This window comes from Pristiophorus japonicus, chromosome 27 (genome assembly GCF_044704955.1).
Source record: "Pristiophorus japonicus isolate sPriJap1 chromosome 27, sPriJap1.hap1, whole genome shotgun sequence".
NCBI lineage: Eukaryota > Metazoa > Chordata > Chondrichthyes > Pristiophoridae > Pristiophorus > Pristiophorus japonicus.
Window position 1 is genome coordinate 479690 of NC_092003.1, and position 22248 is coordinate 501937.

General features: G+C 53.8%; 1 protein-coding gene across 1 annotated transcript; it reads left to right on the forward strand.

Moving 5' to 3' along the window:
* Positions 1 to 10522: 10522 nt before the first annotated feature.
* Positions 10523 to 11146, forward strand: LOC139239311 (trophinin-like). Its single transcript, XM_070867980.1, has one exon. The coding sequence runs from the start codon at positions 10523 to 10525 to the stop codon at positions 11144 to 11146; it is 624 nt and encodes a 207-aa protein (XP_070724081.1).
* The last annotated feature ends 11102 nt before the right edge of the window (positions 11147 to 22248 follow it).

The following is a 22248-nucleotide window of genomic DNA, read 5'->3' on the forward strand; positions in this document are numbered from 1 at the left end:
AGAGCCTTTCACCACCTCACCACTTCCCAAAGTGCTCACGGAATTAAGGGCAAATTATTGACGTGGTTAGGAAATTGGCTGAGCCACAAGAGACAGAGTAGGGATAATGGGCAGGCAGTGCTGTGTGGCGAGGACAGGCTGGTGGAGGACCTTTGTCTTACGGATGTTTAGCGTAAGGCCCATGCTTTCGTACGCCTCAGTAAATACGTCGACTATATCCTGGAGTTCAGCATCGGTATGTGCGCAGACTCAGGCGTCGTCCGCGTACTGTAGCTCGATGACAGAGGTTGGGGTGGTCTTGGACCTGGCCTGGATACGGCGAAGGTTGAACAGCTTCTCACTGGTTCTGTAGTTTAGTTCCACTCCAGCGGGGAGCTTGTTGACTGTGAGGTGGAGCATGGCAGCGAGGAAGATTGAGAAGAGGGTTGGGGCGATGATGCAGCCCTGTTTGACCCCCGGTCCGGTCGTGGATTGGGTCTGTAATGGATCCGTTGGTAAGGAACACGGCCTGCATGTCATCGTGGAGCAGGCGGAGGATGTTGACGAACTTTTGGGGGCATCCAAAACGGAGAAAGATGCTCCATAGACCCACGCAGTTGACAGTGTCAAAGGCCTTTGTAAGGTCGAAGGCGGCCATGTATAAGGACTGGCGCTGCTCCCTGCATTTTTCCTGCAACTATTGCGCTGCAAAGAACATGTCCGTTGTGCCCCGTAGGGGACGAAATCCGCATTGTGACTCCGGGAGGAGCTCCTCGGCCACAGGGAGAAGGCGGTTGAGGAGGACTCTAGCGATAACCTTCCCAGTGGCTGATAGCAGGAAGATTCCACTGTAATTGCAGCAGTCGGATGTCCCCATTTTTGTCTCCTTCGCCCTGGACAGCTTGGACTATTTCCCATACCTCGGGAGCCTCTTATCAACAAAAGCAGACATTGATGAGGAGTTTCAACACCGTCTCCAGTGCGCCAGCGCAGCCTTCGGCCGCCTGAGAAAAAGAGTGTCCAAAGACTGTAATAATGTAACATATCACACAGCGTGTATATTGTAACACATCACACGTGTATATCGTAACAAATCACACGGCGTGTATATTGTAACACAGCACTCTTGTATATACTGTAACACATCACACGGCATGTGTATATTGTAACACATCACACGACCTGTGTATATTGTAACACATCACATGCGTAGGTATATTGTAACACATCACATGTATGTATATTGTAACACATCACACGCATGTATATTGCAACACATCACACGTGAATATCGTAACACATCACACGATGTGCATATTGTAACAGCACATGTGTGTATACTGTAACACATTAGACAGCGTGTATATTGTAACACCACGTGTGCGTATATTGCAACACATCACATACATGTATATTGCAGCACATCACACATCTGTGTATATTGTAACACATCACATGTGTGTATATTGTAACACAGCACCTAGCGCAAACATTGTCCACATCAGACCGCGCGCACTGTCACACATCACATCGCGCACATTGTCACACATCACACGGTGCGCACACTGTCACACATCACAGACCGGGCACGTTGTCAAAAAGGAAGGAGAGAGAAAACAGGGAATTATAGACCGGTCAGCCTGACATCGGTAGTGGGCAAAATGATGGAATCAATTATTCAGGATGTCATAACAGCGCATTTGGAAAGAGGCGACATGATAGGTACAAGTCAGCATGGATTTGTGAAAGGGAAAGCATGCTTGACAAATCTTCTGGAATTTTTTGAGGATGTTTCCAGTAGAGTGGACAAGGGAGAACCAGTTGATGTGGTGTATTTGGACTTTCAGAAGGCTTTCGACAAGGTCCCACACAAGAGATTAATGTGCAAAGTTAAAGCACGTGGGATTGGGGGTAGTGTGCTGACGTGGATTGAGAACTGGTTGTCAGACAGGAAACAAAGAGTAGGAGTAAATGGGTACTTTTCAGAATGGCAGGCAGTGACTAGTGGGGTACCGCAAGGTTCTGTGCTGGGGCCTTAACTGTTTACATTGTACATTAATGATTTAGACGAGGGGATTAAGTGTAGTATCTCCAAATTTGCGGATGACACTAAGTTGGCTGGCAGTGTGAGCTGCGAGGAGGATGCTATGAGGCTGCAGAGTGACTTGGATAGGTTAGGTGAGTGGGCAAATGCATGGCAAATGAAGTATAATGTGGATAAATGTGAGGTTATCCACTTTGGTGGTAAAAACAGAGAGACAGACTATTATCTGAATGGTGACAGATTAGGAAAAGGGGAGGTGCAGCGAGACCTGGGTGTCATGGTACATCAGTATTGAAGGTTGGCATGCAGGTACAGCAGGCGGTTAAGAAAGCAAATGGCATGTTGGCCTTCATAGCGAGGGGATTTGAGTACAGGGGTAGGGAGGTGTTACTACAGTTGTACAGTGCATTGGTGAGGCCACACCTGGAGTATTGTGTACAGTTTTGGTCTCCTAACTTGAGGAAGAACATTCTTGCTATTGAGGGAGTGCAGCGAAGGATCACCAGACTGATTCCCGGGATGGCGGGACTGACATATCAAAAAAGACTGGATCAACTGGGCTTGTATTCACTGGAGTTCAGAAGAATGAGAGGGGACCTCATAGAAATGTTTAAAATTAAGATGGGTTTAGACAGGTTAGATGCAGGAAGAATGTTCTCAATGTTGGGGAAGTCCAGAACCAGGGATCACAGTCTAAGGATAAGGGGTAAGCCATTTAGGACCGAGATGAGGAGAAATTTCTTCACCCAGAGAGTGGTGAACCTGTGGAATTCTCTACCACAGAAAGTTGTTGAGGTCAATTCACTAAATATATTCAAAAAGGAGTTAGATGTAGTCCTTATTACTAGGGGGATCAAGGGGTATGGCGAGAAAGCAGGAATGGGGTACTGAAGTTGCGTGTTCAGCCATGAACTCATTGAATGGCGGTGCAGGCTCGAAGGGCTGAATGACCTACTCCTGCACCTATTTTCTATGTTTCTATAAGACCAGGCCCTCAAATCTACCACCAAGCTCATGGTCTACAGGACTGTAGTAATACCCGCCCTCCTTTATGGCTCAGAGACTGGACCATGTACAGTAGACACCTCAAGTCGCTGGGGAAATACCACCAACGATGTCTCCGCAAGATCCTGCAAATCCCCTGGGAGGACAGACCACCAACATTAGCGTCCTTGACCAGGCCAACATCCCCAGCATCGAAGCACTGACCACACTCGATCAGCTCCGCTGGGCAGGCCACATTGTCCGCATGCCCGACATGAGGCTCCCAAAGCAAGCGCTCTATTCGTAACTCCTTCATGGCAAACGGGCCAAAGCTGGGCAGAGGAAATATTACAAGGACACCCTCAAAGCCTCCCTGATAAAGTGTAACATCCCCACCGACACCTAGAAGTCCCTGGCCAAAGACCACCCTAAGTGGAGGAAGTGCATCCGGGAGGGCGCTGAGCACCTCGAGTCTCACCGCCGAGTACATGCAGAAACCAAGAGCAGGCAGCGGAAGGAGCGTGCGGCAAACCTGTCCCATGCACCCCTTCCCTCAACGACTATCTGTCCCACCTGTGACAGGGACTGTGGCTCCTGTATTGGACTGTTCAGCCACCTATGATCTCATTCTCAGAGTGGAAGCAAGTCTTCCTCGATTCCGAGGGACTGCCTATGATGAAGATGATGAATGGGCAGGGACTCTAATTGGCAGGATGTGACTCGTGGTGTCCCGCAGGGATCTGTGTCGGGGCCTCAACTATTAATAATTATTAATGACTTAGATGGTAAGATAGAAGGCCACATAGCCAAATCTGTGGATGACACAAAGCTAGGCGACATTGTAAGCAATGTAGATAGAAGTATAAAACTACAAAGGGATATCAATAGATTAATTAAATGGGCAAAACTGTGGCAAATGGATTTCAATACAGGCAAATGTGAGGTCATCCACTTTAGACCGAAAAAGGACAGAACAGAGTACTTTCTAAATGGTGAGAAGCTGGCAATGCCATAATTGACCAGATCTTTCTTAGTCTATGTAGGTACATAGATCCTTAAAATGTCATAGATAGGTACAAAAAAATAACCAAAAGGCTAATGGAATACTGGCCTTTATAAATAGAGGACGAGAATACATAAGAAATAGGAGCAGGAGTAGGCCATACGGTCCCTCGAGCCTGCTCCGCCATTTAATACCATCATGGCTGATCCGATCATGGACTCAGCTCCACTTCCCTGCCTGCCCCCTTATCCCCTTATTCCCTTATCAGTTAAGAAACTGTCTATTTCTGTCTTAAATTTATTCAATGTCTCAGCTTCCACAGCTCTCTGAGGCAGCGAATTCCACAGATTTACAACCCTCTGAGAGAAGAAATTTCTCCTCATCTCAGTTTTAAATGGGCGGCCCCTTATTCTAAGATCATACTCCCTAGTTCTAGTCTCCCCCATCAGTGGAAACATCCTCTCTGCATCCACCTTGTCGAGCCCCCTCATAATGTTATACGTTTCGATAACACCTCTCATTCTTCAGAATTCCAATGAGTAGAGGCCCAACCTCCTCAACATCTCCTCATAAGTCAATCTCTGGAATCAACCTAGTGAACCTTCTCTGAACTGCCTCCAAAGCAATTGGGGTAGAAATGATGCTACAGCTATACAAAGCCCTGGTTAGACCACACCGGCACTAAGCTCATGGTCTACAGAGCAGTAGTGATACCCGCCCTCCTATATGCCTCAGAGACATGGAAAATGTACAGTAGGTGTTATGTATGAATAAAGAGTCTGACTGGATACTGTGAGCTCAAAGTAAAGTGTGACCTTAGTCTTTTACTGCAGGTCTCCAGAGTGCCTCTCCAGCCTGTGAGGCCTCCTTAAGTACCTGTGCTCCCAAGGGATTGTGGGGTCGCTTGAGACTCCAGGGGATGAGCCCTCTGGTGGCTGTACAAGGTATATACAAGTTAACATATATAACAACACTGCCCCCCCCCCAAAGTCAACAGTGTAACTATTTACAAGGTGAGTCGATCTGGGGCCCTTCTTGCCCTGGTTGATCGTCTCGGTGTGAAAGCTGGTTTTGGTGAATCGTTTGTTGGGCCCTCGCTGGGCTGCTGGGCTGCTGGCCTTGCTGGGCCGCCTGGTGTGGTGAGTCCTGCTGGGCTGCTGTGGATGATGGGTTCTGCTTCGTGGCCAACCACGGTGTCGGTTGCCACTGGTGTGTATGTTGGGGGGTCAAAAAGGTAGGGTCCAAGGTGGGTTGCTCAGGATAGAGCGTGAATCTGAGTTCGATTTGGTCCAAGTGTTTCTGGTGAATGAGTCCATTTGAAAGTTTGACCCGAAACACCCTGCTCCCCTCTTTGGCCACGACAGTGCCGGGAAGCCACTTGGGACCTTGTCTATAATTCAATACAAATACAGGATCATTGATTTCAATTTCACGTGACACATTTGCGCTATCATGATCAGGGTGGACTAACGAGAGCCTTGTCTTAAGTGCTCTTTTCATGAGCAGTTCAGCAGGTGGGATCCCAGTGAGTGAGTGGAGTCTCGTGCGGTAGCTAAGCAGGACTCGGGATAGGTGAGTCTGCAGTGAGCCCTCAGTTACCCTCGTCAAGCCTTGCTTGATGGTTTGCACTGCTCTCTCTGCCTGACCATTGGATGCTGGTTTGAACGGGGCAGATGTGACATGTTTGATCCCGTTGCGGGTCATGAATTCTTTGAACTCGGCACTGGTAAAATATGGCCCGTTGTCGCTCACCAGGACATCAGGCAGTCTGTGCGTGGCAAACATGGCCCGCAGGCTTTCAGTGGTGGCAGCGGACGTGCTAGCCGACACTATCTCACATTCAATCCATCTACAACCACAAGGAACATTTTACCCAAGAACGGGCCTGCATAGTCGACATGAACCCTAGACCACAGTTTGGAGGCCAAGACCATAAACTTAGTGGCGCCTCTCTAAGAGCATTGCTTAGCTGCGAGCATGTGTTACATCTGTGAACGCAGGACTCTAAGTCCGCATCGATACCAGGCCACCACACGTGGGATCTGGCTATCGCTTTCATCATTACAATGCCTGGGTTGGTACTTTTGAGGTGTCCCTGCCCTTCTTGGGGACCACTACCCGATTACCCCACAGAAGGCAGTCTGCCTGTATAGACATTTCATCTTAGCGCCGCTGGAACGGCTTTATCTCTTCCTGCATTTCCACTGGGTCACTGGACCAGCTCCCTTGAAACACACAATTTTTAACTAGGGACAGTAAGGGGTCCTAGCTCGTCCAGGTTCTAATCTGTCGGGCAGTGACGGGTGGTTGCTCACTCTCAAATGCTTCCATAACCATGACTAAATCTGCGGGCTGCGCCATTTCCACCCCCGTGGTGGGCAATGGCAGCCTACTGAGAGCATCGGCACAGTTTTCTGTGACTGGCCTGTGGTGGATGGCGTAGTTGTATGCGGACAACATGAGTGCTCATCTCTGGATGCGGGCCGGTGCATTAGTATTTGTTGTGTTCCTAACACAGATGAGGCTGCACACAGGGAGGTTAAAGTAATAGTGGCCGCAGTCTTTATTAAGACACGCCAGAGTGAGGAACAGGCCTTAGGGGCCGGCTTATATACAGTGCTCCCAAGGGATGCTGGGATCCCTTGGGACTTCAGGGGATGCGCTCCCTGGTGGCGGAACATGGGAGTGCATGCTTTACAGATACACAACATCACTCCCCCGCCCAAAGTCAAAGTGAAAACTATTTACAAGGTGAGGTGGTCGGGAGCCTTTCTTTCCCTGGTGGACCGCCTCGGTACAAATGTCTGTTCTGGTGTGTTGGCTGTGCCCTCGCTGGGCTGGCGTGTTGTTGGCCTGCAGGGCTGCTGGGTGAGCCTGGTCTTGCTGGGCTGTTGGGCGTGATGGGTTCGATTTCCTGGTCCGGGGTGGTGTCGTTGATCCTTTGGGTGTGTGTTGTGGGCTCGAAAAAGGTGGTGTCTGCTGTGGGTTGTTCAGGGCAGTCTGTGAACCGCAGCCTCGTTTGGTCCAGGTGCTTTCTGCAAATTTGTCCATTGTCTAGTTTGACTACAAACACCTACTCCCTTCTTTAGCTATCACCGTGCCCGCGATCCACTTGGGACCATGTCCATAGTTTAGCGCATACACAGGGTCATTCAGATCAATTTCCCGTGACACAGTGGCGCGACCATCGTTTACATTTTGTTGCTGCCGCCTGCTCTCTACCTGATCATGCAGGTTGGGGTGGACCAGCAAGAGTCTGGTTTAAGTATCTTTTTCATGAGTAGTTCAGCCGGGGGTACCCCTGTGAGCAAGTGGGGTCTCGTGCGGTAGCTGAGCAGTTCTCGGGACAGGCAAGTCTGCAGTCAGCCCTCAGTTACCCACTTCAAGCCTTGCTTGATAGTTTGCACTGCTCTCTGCCTGCCCATTGGAGGCTGGTTTAAACGGGGCCGAGGTGACATGTTTGATCCCATTGCGGATCATGAATTCTTTAAATTCAGCACTGGTGAAACATGGCCCGTTGTCGCTGACCAATATGTCAGGCAGGCCGTGGGTGGCAAACATGGCCCTCAGGCTTTCAATGGTGGCGGTGGCAGTGCTTCCCGACATTATTTCACATTCAATCTATTTAGAAAAAACATCCACCACCACCAGGAACATTTTACCGAGAAACGGGCCCGCATAGTCAACATGGATCCTCGACCATGGTCTGGAGGGCCAGGACCACAAACTTAGTGGTGCCTCTCTGGGCGCGTTGCTCAACTGAGCACACACGCTGCATTGCCGTACACAGGACTCTAAGTCAGAGTCGATACCGGGTCACCACACATGGGATCTGGCTATCGCTTTCATCATTACTATACCCGGGTGTGTGCTGTGGAGATCCGAGATGAACGTCTCCCTGCCCTTTTTTGGTAGCACTACGCGGTTACCCCACAACAAGCAGTCTGCCTGAATGGACAGCTCGTTCTTTCGCCGCTGGAACGGCTTGATTAGCTCTTACATTTCAACGGCGATGCTGGCCCAGCTCCCATGCAGTACACAGTTTTTTACTAGGGACAGCAGAGGATCTTGGCTGGTCCAAGTTCTAATCTGGTGGGCCGTGACAGGTGATTTATCATTTTCAAACGCTTCCATGACCATCAACAAGTCTGCGGGCTGCGCCACCATCAACAACTTTGCAGGCTGCGCCATTTCCACCCCCGTGGTGGGCAATGGTAGCCAACTGAGAGCATCCTCACATTTCTCGGTGCCTGGCCTGTGGCGGATAGTATAGTTATACACTGATAGCGTGAGTGCCCACTTTTGTATGCAGGCTGAGGCATTAGTATTTATCCCCTTGTTTTCAGCGAACAGGGATGTGAGGGGCTTGTGATCGGTTTCCAGCTCAAATTTGAGGCCAAACAGATACTGATGCATTTTCTTTACCCCGAACACACACGCTAATGTCTCTTTCTCAATCATGCTGTAGGCCCTCTCGGCCTTAGACAAGCTCCTGGAAGCATAGGCGACAGGTTGCAACTTCCCCGCAACGTTAGCTTGTGGTAATACACACCCGACTCCGTACGACGATGCGTCATATGCTAACACAAGTCTTTTACATGGTTTATACAATACAAGCAGCTTGTTGGAGCATAAAATGTTTCTGGCTTTCTCAAAAGCAATTACTTGTTTTTTTCCCCATACCCAGTTCTCACCTTTACGCAATAACACATGTAGGGGCTCTAAGAGGGTGCTTAACCCGGGTCGGAAGTTTCCAAAATAGTTGAGGAGTCCCAGGAACGACCGCAGCTCCGTGACGTTCTGTGGCCTGGGCGCGTTCCTGATAGCCTCTGTCTTGGCGTCTGTGGGCCGAATGCCGTCCGCCGCGATCTTTCTCCCCAAAAACTCCACTTCTGTTGCCATGAAGACGCATTTCGACCTCTTCAGCCGCAGCCCTAAGCGATCCAGTCGCTGGAGGACCTCCTCCAGGTTTTGTAGGTGCTCGGCGATGTCCCGACCCGTGACCAATATGTTGTCCTGAAAGACTTGAGTAGGCTCTCCATGTTTCTCTGGAAGATCGCTGCAGCCGACCAAATTCCAAACAGGCATCTGTTGTAGATGAACAGTCCCTTGTGCGTGTTGATGCAGGTGAGGCCCTTCTAAGATTCCTCCAGCTCCTGCGTCATGTAGGCCAAAGTCAGGTCGAGCTTGGTGAACGTCTTGCCTCCTGCCAGCGTCGCAAATAGGTCGTCTGCCTTAGGTAGCGGGTATTGGTCCTGTAGCGAGAAACGATTACTTTATAATCGCTGCAAATCCTGACCGTGCCATCACTTTTGAGTACTGGAACAATTGGGCTGGCCCACTCGCTGAATTCCACTGGGGAGATGATGCCCTCGCGTTGCAGCCTGTCCAGCTCGATTTCCATTCTCTCCCTCATCATGTGAGGTACTGCTCGCGCCTTGTGGTGAATGGGTCATGCTTCTGGGACCAAGTGGATCTGCACCTTCGCCCCGGAAAAGTTTCCAATACCTGGCTCAAAAAGGGAAGGAAATTTGTTAAGAATCTGGGTACATGAGGCCTCATCGACATGTGATAGCGCTCAGATGTCATCCCAGATCCAGCGGATTTTGCCCAGCCAGCTCCTTCCAAGCAGTGTGGGACCATCGCCCGGTTCGCCCGGGACAATCCAGAGTGGCAGTTCATGCACCGTGCCCTCGTAGGTGACCTTGACCATGGCGCTGCCCAGGACAGTGATAAGCTCTTTGGTGTACGTTCTCAGTTTCGTATGGATGGGGCTCAGGGCTGGTCTGAGCGCTTTGTTGCACCACAGTCTCTCAAACATCTTATTACTCATGATGGATTGGCTAGCTCCAGCTTCCAGTTCCATGGCTACGGGTAAGCCATTCAATTTTATATTTAGCATTATAGGTGGACATTTCGTCGAAAATGTGTGCACCCCGTGTACTTCAGCATCTGCCTCCTCTCTCTGAAGCTTGAAATTGCTTTGATCCACCAAGCCCCGGGGTCCCCCTGAACCTCACTATGAGGGGTCTCGGACCCCGGCGTCCCCCTGAACCTCGCTGTGGGGGATCATACTTCGGGGCCTCCGTGAGCCGTGCACTTCAGTCCCTCACAGAATGAGGGAGATTCTCCTGAATGTCAGCTAGGAGTTGTTGTTCACTGTTGATGGGCTTTACGGGGTTAACAACTGACTGCAGGCAGTGTCAGTCAGTGTGAGGGAACGGCACTGCGTCTGCTGGCAGTGACACCGATACAAGCTGTGAATCATCCTCAGCCTCAGGTCAGACACAGACTCCGAGACCGCGAAACAATCCCGCACTTTGTCCCAAAGAGCTTGTGGGACTCTAGTTACCAGGGCGGGTCCACAGCCGGAGCAATGAAACCCAAGCAGCCTCATCTCTATAACGTGGATCCCTCACAGACCGGGACTGGAATTTCCCGAAAGCCTGGGCCCCTCGCTGGGCCCCTCGCTGGGCCTAGGCCCCTCACTGGGCCTGGGCCCCTCACTGGGCATGGGTCTCTCGCTGGGCCTCTCGCTGGGCCTCTCGCTGGGCTCCTCGCTAGGTCTGGGCCCCTCGCTGGGCATGGGTCTCTCGCTGGGCTCCTCGCTGGGTCTCTCGCTGGGCCTCTCGCTGGGCCCCTCGCTGGGCTCCTCGCTAGGCCTGGGCCCCTCGCTGGGCCTGGGCCCCTCGCTGGGCCTCTCGCTGGGCCCCTCGCTGGGCCTAGGCCCCTCACTGGGCATGGGTCTCTCGCTGGGCTCCTCGCTGGGCCTGGGCCCCTTGCTGGGCCTCTCGCTGGGCCTGGGCCTCTCGCTGGGCCCCTCGCTGGGCCTGTCGCTGTGCCTCTCGCTGGGCCTGGGCCTCTCGCTGGGCCTCTCGCTGGGCCTGGGCCTCTCGCTGGGCCTGGGCCTCTCACTGGGCCCCTCGCTGGGCCTCTCGCTGGGCCTGGGCCCCTCGCTGGGCCTGGGCCTCTCGCTGGGCCTGGGCCTCTCGCTGGGCCCCTCGCTGGGCCTCTCGCTGGGCCTGGGCCTCTCGCTGGGCCTGAGCCTCTCGCTGGGTCTGAGCCTCTCGCTGGGCCTGAGCCTCTCGCTGGGCCTGAGCCTCTCGCTGGGCTTCTCGGCTCAGGGCTCAAGCTGAGCCTTACTCAGGCAGGGCAATGAAAGAGGAGGGAAACTGGACGGCTGTGGATCGAAGGCCTTGGCTGAGGCGGTGTCCAGCCTGGACTCTGGGTTATTCTGGACCACATCAAACAAGAAACAGTCAGTGCGCTATAAACACAAGCAGGGTTACTCTTGCTGCCCACGGACATCTCCCGCCAAATATCCTATCCTTGTCCCAGAACCCTAACCATCCCAGGTCTGGGAGGATGTGGCGATAAACTATATATCTGCCAGTCTGCGCAGGAATAGGCCACAGAATTACTGAAAGTTTTCATTCCCTGTCTCCCTCATTCCCTCCCTCAATCTCTCTCCTTTACCTTTCTTCACTCTGACGATTTCTAACATTAGTGCCTGTGAGGCCTGAGCCTTCAACTAGGATTTGCAATAAAAAGAACCAGGTGAGCCTCCTCCCCCTCCCCCGCCTCTCCCCCCTCCCCCCGCCTCTCCCCCTCCCACTCCCCACCTCCTCCCCCGCCTCTCCTCTCCCCCTCCCCACCTCCTCTCCCCCTCCCCACCTCCTCCCTCTCCCCCTCCTCTCCCCCCCCGCCTCTCCCCCCTCCCACTCCCCACCTCCTCCCCCGCCTCTCCCCCTCCCCCGCCTCTCCCCCTCCCCACCTCCTACCCCTCCCCTGCCTCGCCAGCTCCTCCCCCTCCCCCGCATCTCCCCCTCCCTTGCCTTTCCATCTCCTCTCCCCATCCTCCGCCTCTCCTCCCCATCAACCTCCCTCCCCCCGGACTCCCCCACCTTCTCCCACTCCTCCACCACTCCCTCCTCCCCGCCTCTCCTCCCCCCCTCCCCCACCTCTCCTTCCCCCGCCCCCGCCAGACTGCCCCACCATTACACTTGGTCCCTTCATTCAAATCATTTATATAGATTGTAAATAATTGAGGACCCAGCACTGATCCCTGCGGCACCCCACTGGTTACTGATTGCCAACCCGAGAATGACCCATTTATCCCGACTCTCTGTTTTCTGTTAGTTAGCCAATGCTCTATCCATGCTAATATACTACCCCCAACCCCGTGAACTTTTATCTTGTGCAGTAACCTTTTATGTGGCACCTTATTGAATACCTTCTGGAAATCCAAATGCACCACATTTACTGGTTCCCCTTTATCAACTCTGCTCATTACATCCTCAAAGATCTCCAGCAAATTTGTCAAACATGATTTCCCTTTCATAAAACCATGCTGACTCTGCCTGACCAAATTTTGCTTTTCTATATGTCCCGCTACTGATTCTTTAATAATGGATTCCAACATTTTCCCAATGACAGCTGTTAGGCTAACTGGCCTGTAGTTTCCTGCTTTCTGTCTCCCTCCTTTCTTGAATAAGGGCATTACATTTGCGGTTTTCCAATCCGCTGGGACTTCCCCAGAATCCAGGGAATTTTGGTAGATTATAGTCAAAGCACCCACTATCTCTGCAGCCACTTCTTTTAAGACCCGAAGATGCAGGCCATCAGATCCAGGGGACTTCTCCGCCTTTAGTCCCATTATTTTATCGAGTACTACTTCTTTAGTGATAGTGATTGTTTTAAGTTCCTCCCTCCCTATAGCCCCTTGATTATCCACTATTGGGATGTTTTTAGTGTCTTCTACCGTGAAGACCGATACAAAATATTTGTTCAACGTCTCTGCCATTTCCCTGTTCCCCATTATTAATTCCCCAATCTCATCCTCTAGGGACCAACATTTACTTTAGTCACTCTCTTCCTTTTTATATACCTCTAGAAACTCTTACTACAGGTGCAGCGTCCAAAATCCAGAGTTCCAGAATCCGGAATGTTCTGGAATCCGGACTCCGGACCAAATGGTGGCCGGATTGTCTGGAATCCGTAAAATGTTCCGGAATCCGCACCCACCAACCCTGCCGACCGAAGTCTCGCCACACCACCCGAACACCTCCTCCGCGACGGGGCCGTCCGATCAGTTCCTCAGTGGCGGGGCCCCGCCCAACAACCTTATCAACGGGCCGGCAACCCCGAACAGCTCCTCGGCAAGCGGCCCCCCACCCCCACCCCCACCGCTTTCTGACGTTCCGAAATCTGGAAACACCTGTACCTGGGCTCGGGTGTTTCCGGATTCGTTACGTCAGAAAGACGTTCCAAAGTCCGGAAAAAGGCGGAATCCGGAAAGGCCTCGGTCCCGAGGGTTCCGGATTCGGGACACTGCACCTGTATCTGTTTTTATATTCCGTGCTAGTTTACTTTCATAATCTATCTTCCCTCTCTATCATTTTTTTTAGTCGTTCTTTGCTGGCTTTTAAAAGTTTCCCAACCCTCTGGCCTCCCACTAGTCTTGGCCACATTGTATGCCCTTGTTTTCAATTTGATACCCTCCCTTATTTCCTTCGTTAGCCACGGATGGTTATCCCTTCTCTTTCATTCTCATTGGGATATAATTTTGTTGCGAGTTATGAAATATCTCCTTAAATGTCTGCCACTGCTCATCAACTGTCCCATTCTTTAATCTATTTTCCCAGTCCACTTTAGCCAACTCTGCTTTCATACCTTTATAGTCTCCTTTATTTAAGCTCAGGACACTGATTTGAGATCCAACTTTCTCACCCTCCAACTGAATTTGAAATTCAACCATGTTATGGTCACTCATTCCTAAAGGATCCTTTACTATGAGATCATTTATTAATCCTGTCTCATTACTCAGTACCAGATCTAAGATAGCCTGCTCCCTGGTTGGTTCCGCAACGTACTGTTCAAGGAAACTATCTCAGATACACTCTATGAACTCCTCCTCAAGGCTTCCCTGGCCAATTTGCTTTGTCCAATCAATATGAAAAATCGCCCATAATTGCCGTTCCTGTATTACAAGCCTCCATTATTTTTTGATTTATACTCCGTCCAACAATGTAGCTACTGTTAGGGGGCCTATAGACTATGCCCACCAGTGACTTTTAGCCCTTATTATTCCTTATCTCCACCCAAACTGATTCAACATCTTGATCCTCTGAGCCAATATCGTTTCTCACTAATGCACTGATCCCATCCTTTATTAACAAAGCTACCCCACCTCCTTTTCCTGTCTGTCTGTCCTTCCAAATTGTCAAATACCCCTGAATATTTAGTTCCCAGTCCTGGTCAGCTTGTAACCATGACTCTGTAATGGCCATCAGATTGTACCCATTTGTATCTATTTGTGCCGTCAACTCAGCTATTTTGTTATGAATGCTGCGTGCATTCTGATAAAGAGCTTTTAAATGTGTTTTTTTACCATTTTTTCCTGCTTTGACCCCAATTTCTGATTCACCGTTATGTTTATACATTCTGTCCCTTCCTGGCACGCTCTGGTTTTCATTTCCCCCAGTGCCACCCTGCTCTATTGCCTGCTCCTTATTCTTTGACTTGTTAAATGTTCGCTGACCTGAACCCTCCCCCCACTAACTTGTTTAAAGCCCTCTCTACAGCCCGAGTTATTTGATTCGCCAGGACCCTAGTCCCAGCACGGTCTAAGTGGAGCCCGTCCCAACGGAACAGCTCCCTCTTACCCCAGTACTGGTGCCAGTGTCCCAGGAACCAAAACCCATTTCTCCCACACCAGTCTTTGAGCCACGTGGTTAACTCTCTGATACTATTTACCCTATGCAAATTTGCTCGTGGCTCAGGTAGTAATCCAAAGATTATTACCTTTGTGGTTCTGTTTTTTGATTTGGCCCCTAGCTGCTCATAGAAACATAGAAACATAGAAAATAGGTGCAGGAGTAGGCCATTCGGCCCTTCTAGCCTGCACCGCCATTCAATGAGTTCATGGCTGAACATGTAACTTCAGTACCCCATTCCTGCTTTCTCGCCATACCCTTTGATCCCCCGAGTAGTAAGGACTACATCTAACTCCTTTTGAATATATTTAGTGAATTGGCCTCAACAACTTTCTGTGGTAGAGAATTCCACAGGTTCACCACTCTCTGGGTGAAGGAGTTTCTCCTCATCTCGGTCCTAAATGGCTTACCCCTTATCCTTAGACTGTGACCCCTCTTTCTGGACTTCCCCAACATTGGGAACATTCTTCCTGCATCTAACCTGTCTAAACCCATCAGAATTTTAAACGTTTCTATGAGATCCCCTCTCATTCTTCTGAACTCCAGTGAATACAAGCCCAGTTGATTCAGTCTTTCTTGATATGTCAGTCCCACCATCCCGGGAACCAGTCTGGTGAACCTTCACTGCACTCCCTCAATAGCAAGAATGTCCTTCCTCAAGTTAGGAGACCAAAACTGTACACAATACTCCAGGTGTGGCCTCACCAAGGCCCTGTACAACTGTAGTAACACCTCCCTGCCCCTGTACTCAAATCCCCTCGCTATGAAGGCCAACATGCCATTTGCTTTCTTAACTGCCTGCTGTACCTGCATGCCAACCTTCAATGACTGATGTACCATGACACCCAGGTCTCGTTGCATACTCTCTCAGCAGAACCTCTTTCTTTGTCCTACCTACATCGTTGGTACCCACGTGGACCACGACAACTGGATCTTCCTCCTCCCACTCCAAGTTCCTCTCCAGCCCAGAGGAGATGTCCTTAATCCCGGCACCAGGCAGACAACACAGCCTTCGGGACTCACGCTCTCGGCTGCAGAGAACCGTATCTAGCTCCCTAATGATACTCCCCCCAGTTTAATGGCCCCCTGCACCACGGTGCTGTGGTCAGTTTGCTCATCCTCCCTGCAGTCCCTGCTCTCGTCCACACAGGGAGTCAGAACCTCAAACCTGTTGGACAAGAGCAAGGGCTGAGGCTCCTCCATTACTACATCCCGAGACCCCATACCTTCCTCGCTCGTAGTCACACCCTCCTGTCCCTGACCACGGACCAAATTTGAATGAATGAATCTAAGGGGTGTGACTGCCTCCTGGAACACAGCATCCAGGTAACTCTCCCCCTCCCTGATGTGTCGCAGTGTCCACAGCTCGGACTCCAGCTCATCAACACGGAGCCCAAGTTCCACAAGCTGCAGACACTTTTTTTTTTGAAATTCGGAGCCAATCTTTCCAATTCTTTGTCAAATCACAAACGCCAGAGGTCACCTTGCACACATCAAGGATCACTCTGCGCCAATGCTCTTAGCCAAAAGGCCGAGAGCCACTGCACCGTTCCTGGAAGTACTGCAATACCAGGTTCGTGCCATGGAGGTGGATGGGTCAGGCCCCCCACCCACCTCCCTTGCTGCAGACGTGGTCACTGTGGACCTCAATGGGGTCAACCAGCTCCGACATTCAACAGCAGAAACACATCGCCTGTCCTCCCCAGGGTAATGCTGGCATTGCAGAGCGCTGGGTTCTTGGTCACGTCGAGGGTCGACTCGAGGTCAGGCAATCAGGAGCTGACGACTTGGAGAGATGACCAGATAGTTATCGGCCTCAGAGAGATTATTTAAACTGGGTGTTTATGTTTTACACAAACACTGATAAGCGATAGTGAGGAACAGCAGCAAGACGACAATAAGCCAGACCACAGCAAGCCGGCCATCAAAGAGAGGGCAATATGAAAAAAACATGTGTTTAAACAATTACAAAACAAATAGGGCAAAATAAAACAAGCTGAGTTATCAGGAACCAATCTCAGGGAGCCCGCAACAGAGAAATAACCTAAATTTAGCAATAACCTGATCCTTTCCCTCTGACACAAGACACAATGATGTCTCCAGGGAGGAGGGGAAACTCAGACTACAACCATACCTGCTCATCAAAAGGTGGGACTGAGCAACATTGATGGGACATTGTAGAGGGAGCAGTACTGAGGGAGCGCCACACTATCGAAGGGGCAGTACTGAGGGAGTGCCGCACTATCGAAGGGGCAGTACTGAGGGAGCACCGCACTATCGAAGGGGCAGTACTGAGGGAGCACCGCACTATCGAAGGGGCAGTACTGAGGGAGTGCTGCACTGTCGCAGGGGCAATACTGAGGGAGCACCGCACTATCGAAGGGGCAGTACTGAGGGAGTGCCGCACTATCAAAGGGGCAGTACTGAGGGAGTGCTGCACTGTCGCAGGGGCAATACTGAGGGAGCACCGCACTATCGAAGGGGCAGTACTGAGGGAGCGCCGCACTATCGAAGGGGCAGTACTGAGGGAGCACCGCACTATCGAAGGGGCAGTACTGAGGGAGTGCTGCACTGTCGCAGGGGCAATACTGAGGGAGCACCGCACTATCGAAGGGGCAGTACTGAGGGAGTGCCGCACTATCAAAGGGGCAGTACTGAGGGAGTGCTGCACTGTCGGAGGGACAGTACTGAGGGAGTGCCGCACTGTCACAGGGGCAGTACTGAGGGAGTGCCGCACTGTCGCAGGGGCAGTACTGAGGGAGCGCCGCACTGTCGGAGGGGCAGTACTGAGGCAGCGCCGCACTGTCGGAGGGGCAATACTGAGGGAGCACCGCACTGTCGGAGGGGCAGTACTGAGGGAGCGCCACACGATCGAAAGGGCTGTACTGAGGGAGTGCCGCACTATCGAAGGGGCAGTACTGAGGGAGTGCCGCACTATCGAAGGGGCAGTACTGAGGGAGTGCCGCACTGTCGCAGGGGCAATACTGAGGGAGCACCGCACTATCGAAGGGGCAGTACTGAGGGAGTGCCGCACTATCAAAGGGGCAGTACTGAGGGAGTGCTGCACTGTCGGAGTGACAGTACTGAGGGAGGTCTGCACTGTCGGAGGGGCGGTACTGAGGGAGGTCTGCACTGTCGGAGGGGCGGTACTGAGGGACTGCCGCACTATCAAAGGGGCAGTACTGAGGGAGTGCTGCACTGTCGGAGGGACAGTACTGAGGGAGTGCTGCACTGTCGGAGGGGCAGTACTGAGGGAGCACCGCACTATCGAATAGGCAGTACTGAGGGAGCGCCACACTATCGAAAGGGCAGTACTGAGGGAGTGCCGCACTATCGAAGGGGCAGTACTGAGGGAGTGCTGCACTGTCGCAGGGGCAATACTGAGGGAGCACCGCACTATCGAAGGGGCAGTACTGAGGGAGCGCCACACTATCGAAAGGGCAGTACTGAGGGAGCACCGCACTATCGAAGGGGCAGTACTGAGGGAGTGCTGCACTGTCGCAGGGGCAATACTGAGGGAGCACCGCACTATCGAAGGGGCAGTGCTGAGGGAGCACCGCACTATCGAAGGGGCAGTACTGAGGGAGTGCCGCACTATCAAAGGGGCAGTACTGAGGGAGTGCTGCACTGTCGGAGGGACAGTACTGAGGGAGTGCCGCACTGTCACAGGGGCAGTACTGAGGGAGTGCCGCGCTGTCGGAGGGGCAGTACTGAGGGAGTGCCGCACTGTCGGAGGGACAGTACTGAGGGAGTTCCGCACTGTCGGAGGGGCAGTACTGAGGCAGCGCCGCACTGTCGGAGGGGCAGTACTGAGGGAGTGCCGCACTGTCGGAGGGGCAATACTGAGGGAGCACCGCACTATCGAAGGGGCAGTACTGAGGGAGTGCTGCACTGTCGCAGGGGCAATACTGAGGGAGCACCGCACTATCGAAGGGGCAGTACTGAGGGAGCACCGCACTATCGAAGGGGCAGTACTGAGGGAGTGCCGCACTATCAAAGGGGCAGTACTGAGGGAGTGCTGCACTGTCGGAGGGACAGTACTGAGGGAGTGCCGCACTGTCGGAGGGGCAGTACTGAGGGAGGTCTGCACTGTCGGAGGGGCAGTACTGAGGGAGTGCTGCACTGTCGGAGGGACAGTACTGAGGGAGTTCCGCACTGTCGGAGGGGCAGTACTGAGGGAGGTCTGCACTGTCGGAGGGGCGGTACTGAGGGAGGTCTGCACTATCGGAGGGGCGGTACTGAGGGAGTGCCGCACTATCAAAGGGGCAGTACTGAGGGAGTGCTGCACTGTCGGAGGGACAGTACTGAGGGAGTGCTGCACTGTCGCAGGGGCAGTACTGAGGGAGCACCGCACTGTCAGAGGGGCAGTACTGAGGGAGCACCGCACTATCGAAAGGGCAGTACTGAGGGAGTGCCGCACTATCGAAGGGGCAGTACTGAGGGAGCACCGCACTATCGAAGGGGCAGTACTGAGGGAGTGCTGCACTGTCGCAGGGGCAATACTGAGGGAGCACCGTACTATCGAAGGGGCAGTACTGAGGGAGCACCGCACTATCGAAGGGGCAGTACTGAGGGAGTGCCGCACTATCAAAGGGGCAGTACTGAGGGAGTGCTGCACTGTCGGAGGGACAGTACTGAGGGAGTGCCGCACTGTCGGAGGGGCAGTACTGACGGAGGTCTGCACTGTCGGAGGGGCGGTACTGAGGGAGCGTCGCACTGTCGGAGGGGCGGTACTGAGGGAGTGCCGCACTATCAAAGGGGCAGTACTGAGGGAGTGCTGCAATGTCGGAGGGACAGTACTGAGGGAGTGCCGCACTGTCGGAGGGGCGGTACTGAGGGAGGTCTGCACTGTCGGAGGGATAGTACTGAGGGAGCACTGCACTGTCGAAGGGGCAGTACTGAGGGAGCGCTACACTGTCGGAGGGGCAGTACTGAGGGAGCACTGCACTGTCGGAGGGGCAGTACTAAGGGAGCGCCGCACTGTCGGAGGGGCAGTACTGAGGGAGCGCCGCACTGTCGGAGGGGCAGTACTGAGGGAGCGCCGCACTGTCGGAGGGACAGTACTGAGGGAGCGCCGCACTGTCGGAGGGGCAGTACTGAGGGAGCGCCGCACTGTCGGAGGGACAGTACTGAGGGAGCGCCGCACTGTCGGAGGAGCGGTACTGAGGGAGTGCCACACTGTCGGAGGATCAGGACTGAGAGAGCGCCGCACTGTCGGAGGGACAGTACTGAGGGAGCACCGCACTGTCGCGGGGCAGTACTGAGGGAGCGCCGCACTGTCGGAGGAGCGGTACTGAGGGAGAGCCGCACTGTCGCAGGGGCAGTACTGAGGGAGCGCCGCACTGTCGGAGGGACAGTACTGAGGAAGCGTTGCACTGTCGGAGGGTCAGTACTGAGGGAGTGCCGCACTGTCGGAGGGGCAGTACTGAGGGAGGTCTGCACTGTCGGAGGGGCGGTACTGAGGGAGGTCTGCACTGTCGGAGGGACAGTACTGAGGGAGCGCCACACTTTCGGAGGGACAGTACTGAGGGAGCACCACACTGTCGGAGGGACAGTACTGAGGGAGTGCCGCACTGTCAGAGGGGCAGTACTGAGGGAGCGCCGCACTGTCGGAGGGACAGTACTGAGGGAGTGCCGCACTGTCAGAGGGTCAGTACTGAGGGAGCGCCGCACTGTCGGAGGGACAGTACTGAGGGGGTGCCGCACTGTCGGAGGGACAGTACTGAGGGAGCGCCGCACTGTCAGAGGGTCAGTACTGAGGGAGCCCCGCACTGTCGGAGGGGCAGTACTAAGGGAGCGCTGCACTGTCGGAGGGGCAGTACTGAGGGAGCGCGCACTGTCGGAGGGGCAGTACTGAGGGAGTGCCGCACTGTCGGAGGGGCGGTACTGAGGGAGCACCGCACTATCGAAGGGGCAGTACTGAGGGAGCACCGCACTGTCGCAGGGGCAGTAATGAGGGAGCACCGCACTGTCGCAGGGGCAGTACTGAGGGAGCGCCGCACTGTCGGAGGGACAGTACTGAGGGAGCGTTGCACTGTCGGAGGGTCAGTACTGAGGGAGTGCCGCACTGACGGAGGGGCAGTACTGAGGGAGCGTTGCACTGTCGCAGGGGCAGTACTGAGGAAGCGCCGCACTGTCGGAGGGACAGTACTGAGGGAGCGTTGCACTGTCGGAGGGGTGAATACTGAGGGAGTGACAAACTGTCGGAGAGGCAGTACTGAGGGAGCGCCGCACTGTCGGAGGGGCGGTACTGAGGGAGGTCTGCACTGTCGGAGGGGCGGTACTGACAGAGGTCTGCACTGTCGGAGGGGCGGTACTGACAGAGGTCTGCACTGTCGGAGGGACAGTACTGAGGGAGTGCCGCACTGTCAGAGGGGCAGTACTGAGGGAGCGCCGCACTGTCGGAGGGACAGTACTGAGGGAGTGCCGCACTGTCAGAGGGGCGGTACTGAGGGAGCGCCGCACTGTCGGAGGGACAGTACTGAGGGAGTGCCGCACTGTCAGAGGGTCAGTACTGAGGGAGCGCCGCACTGTCGGAGGGACAGTACTGAGGGAGTGCCGCACTGTCGGAGGGACAGTACTGAGGGAGCGCCGCACTGTCAGAGGGTCAGTACTGAGGGAGCCCCGCACTGTCGGAGGGGCAGTACTAAGGGAGCGCTGCACTGTCGGAGGGGCAGTACTGAGGGAGCGCGCACTGTCGGAGGGGCAGTACTGAGGGAGTGCCGCACTGTCGGAGGGGCGGTACTGAGGGAGCACCGCACTATCGAAGGGGCAGTACTGAGGGAGCACCGCACTGTCGCAGGGGCAGTAATGAGGGAGCACCGCACTGTCGCAGGGGCAGTACTGAGGGAGCGCCGCACTGTCGGAGGGACAGTACTGAGGGAGCGTTGCACTGTCGGAGGGTCAGTACTGAGGGAGTGCCGCACTGACGGAGGGGCAGTACTGAGGGAGCGTTGCACTGTCGCAGGGGCAGTACTGAGGAAGCGCCGCACTGTCGGAGGGACAGTACTGAGGGAGCGTTGCACTGTCGGAGGGGTGAATACTGAGGGAGTGACAAACTGTCGGAGAGGCAGTACTGAGGGAGCGCCGCACTGTCGGAGGGGCGGTACTGAGGGAGGTCTGCACTGTCGGAGGGGCGGTACTGACAGAGGTCTGCACTGTCGGAGGGGCGGTACTGACAGAGGTCTGCACTGTCGGAGGGACAGTACTGAGGGAGTGCCGCACTGTCAGAGGGGCAGTACTGAGGGAGCGCCGCACTGTCGGAGGGACAGTACTGAGGGAGTGCCGCACTGTCAGAGGGTCAGTACTGAGGGAGCGCCGCACTGTCGGAGGGACAGTACTGAGGGAGTGCCGCACTGTCGGAGGGACAGTACTGAGGGAGCGCCGCACTGTCAGAGGGTCAGTACTGAGGGAGCGCCGCACTGTCGGAGGGACAGTACTGATAGAGTGCCGCACTGTCGGAGGGGCGGTACTGAGGGAGTGCCGCACTGTCGGAGGGGCAGTACTGAGGGAGCGCTGCACTG

Coding starts and splice junctions, on each gene's coding strand:
- LOC139239311 (XM_070867980.1), top strand. CDS start 10,523: ATGGGTCTCTCGCTGGGCCTCTCGCTGGGCCTCTCGCTGGGCTCCTCG.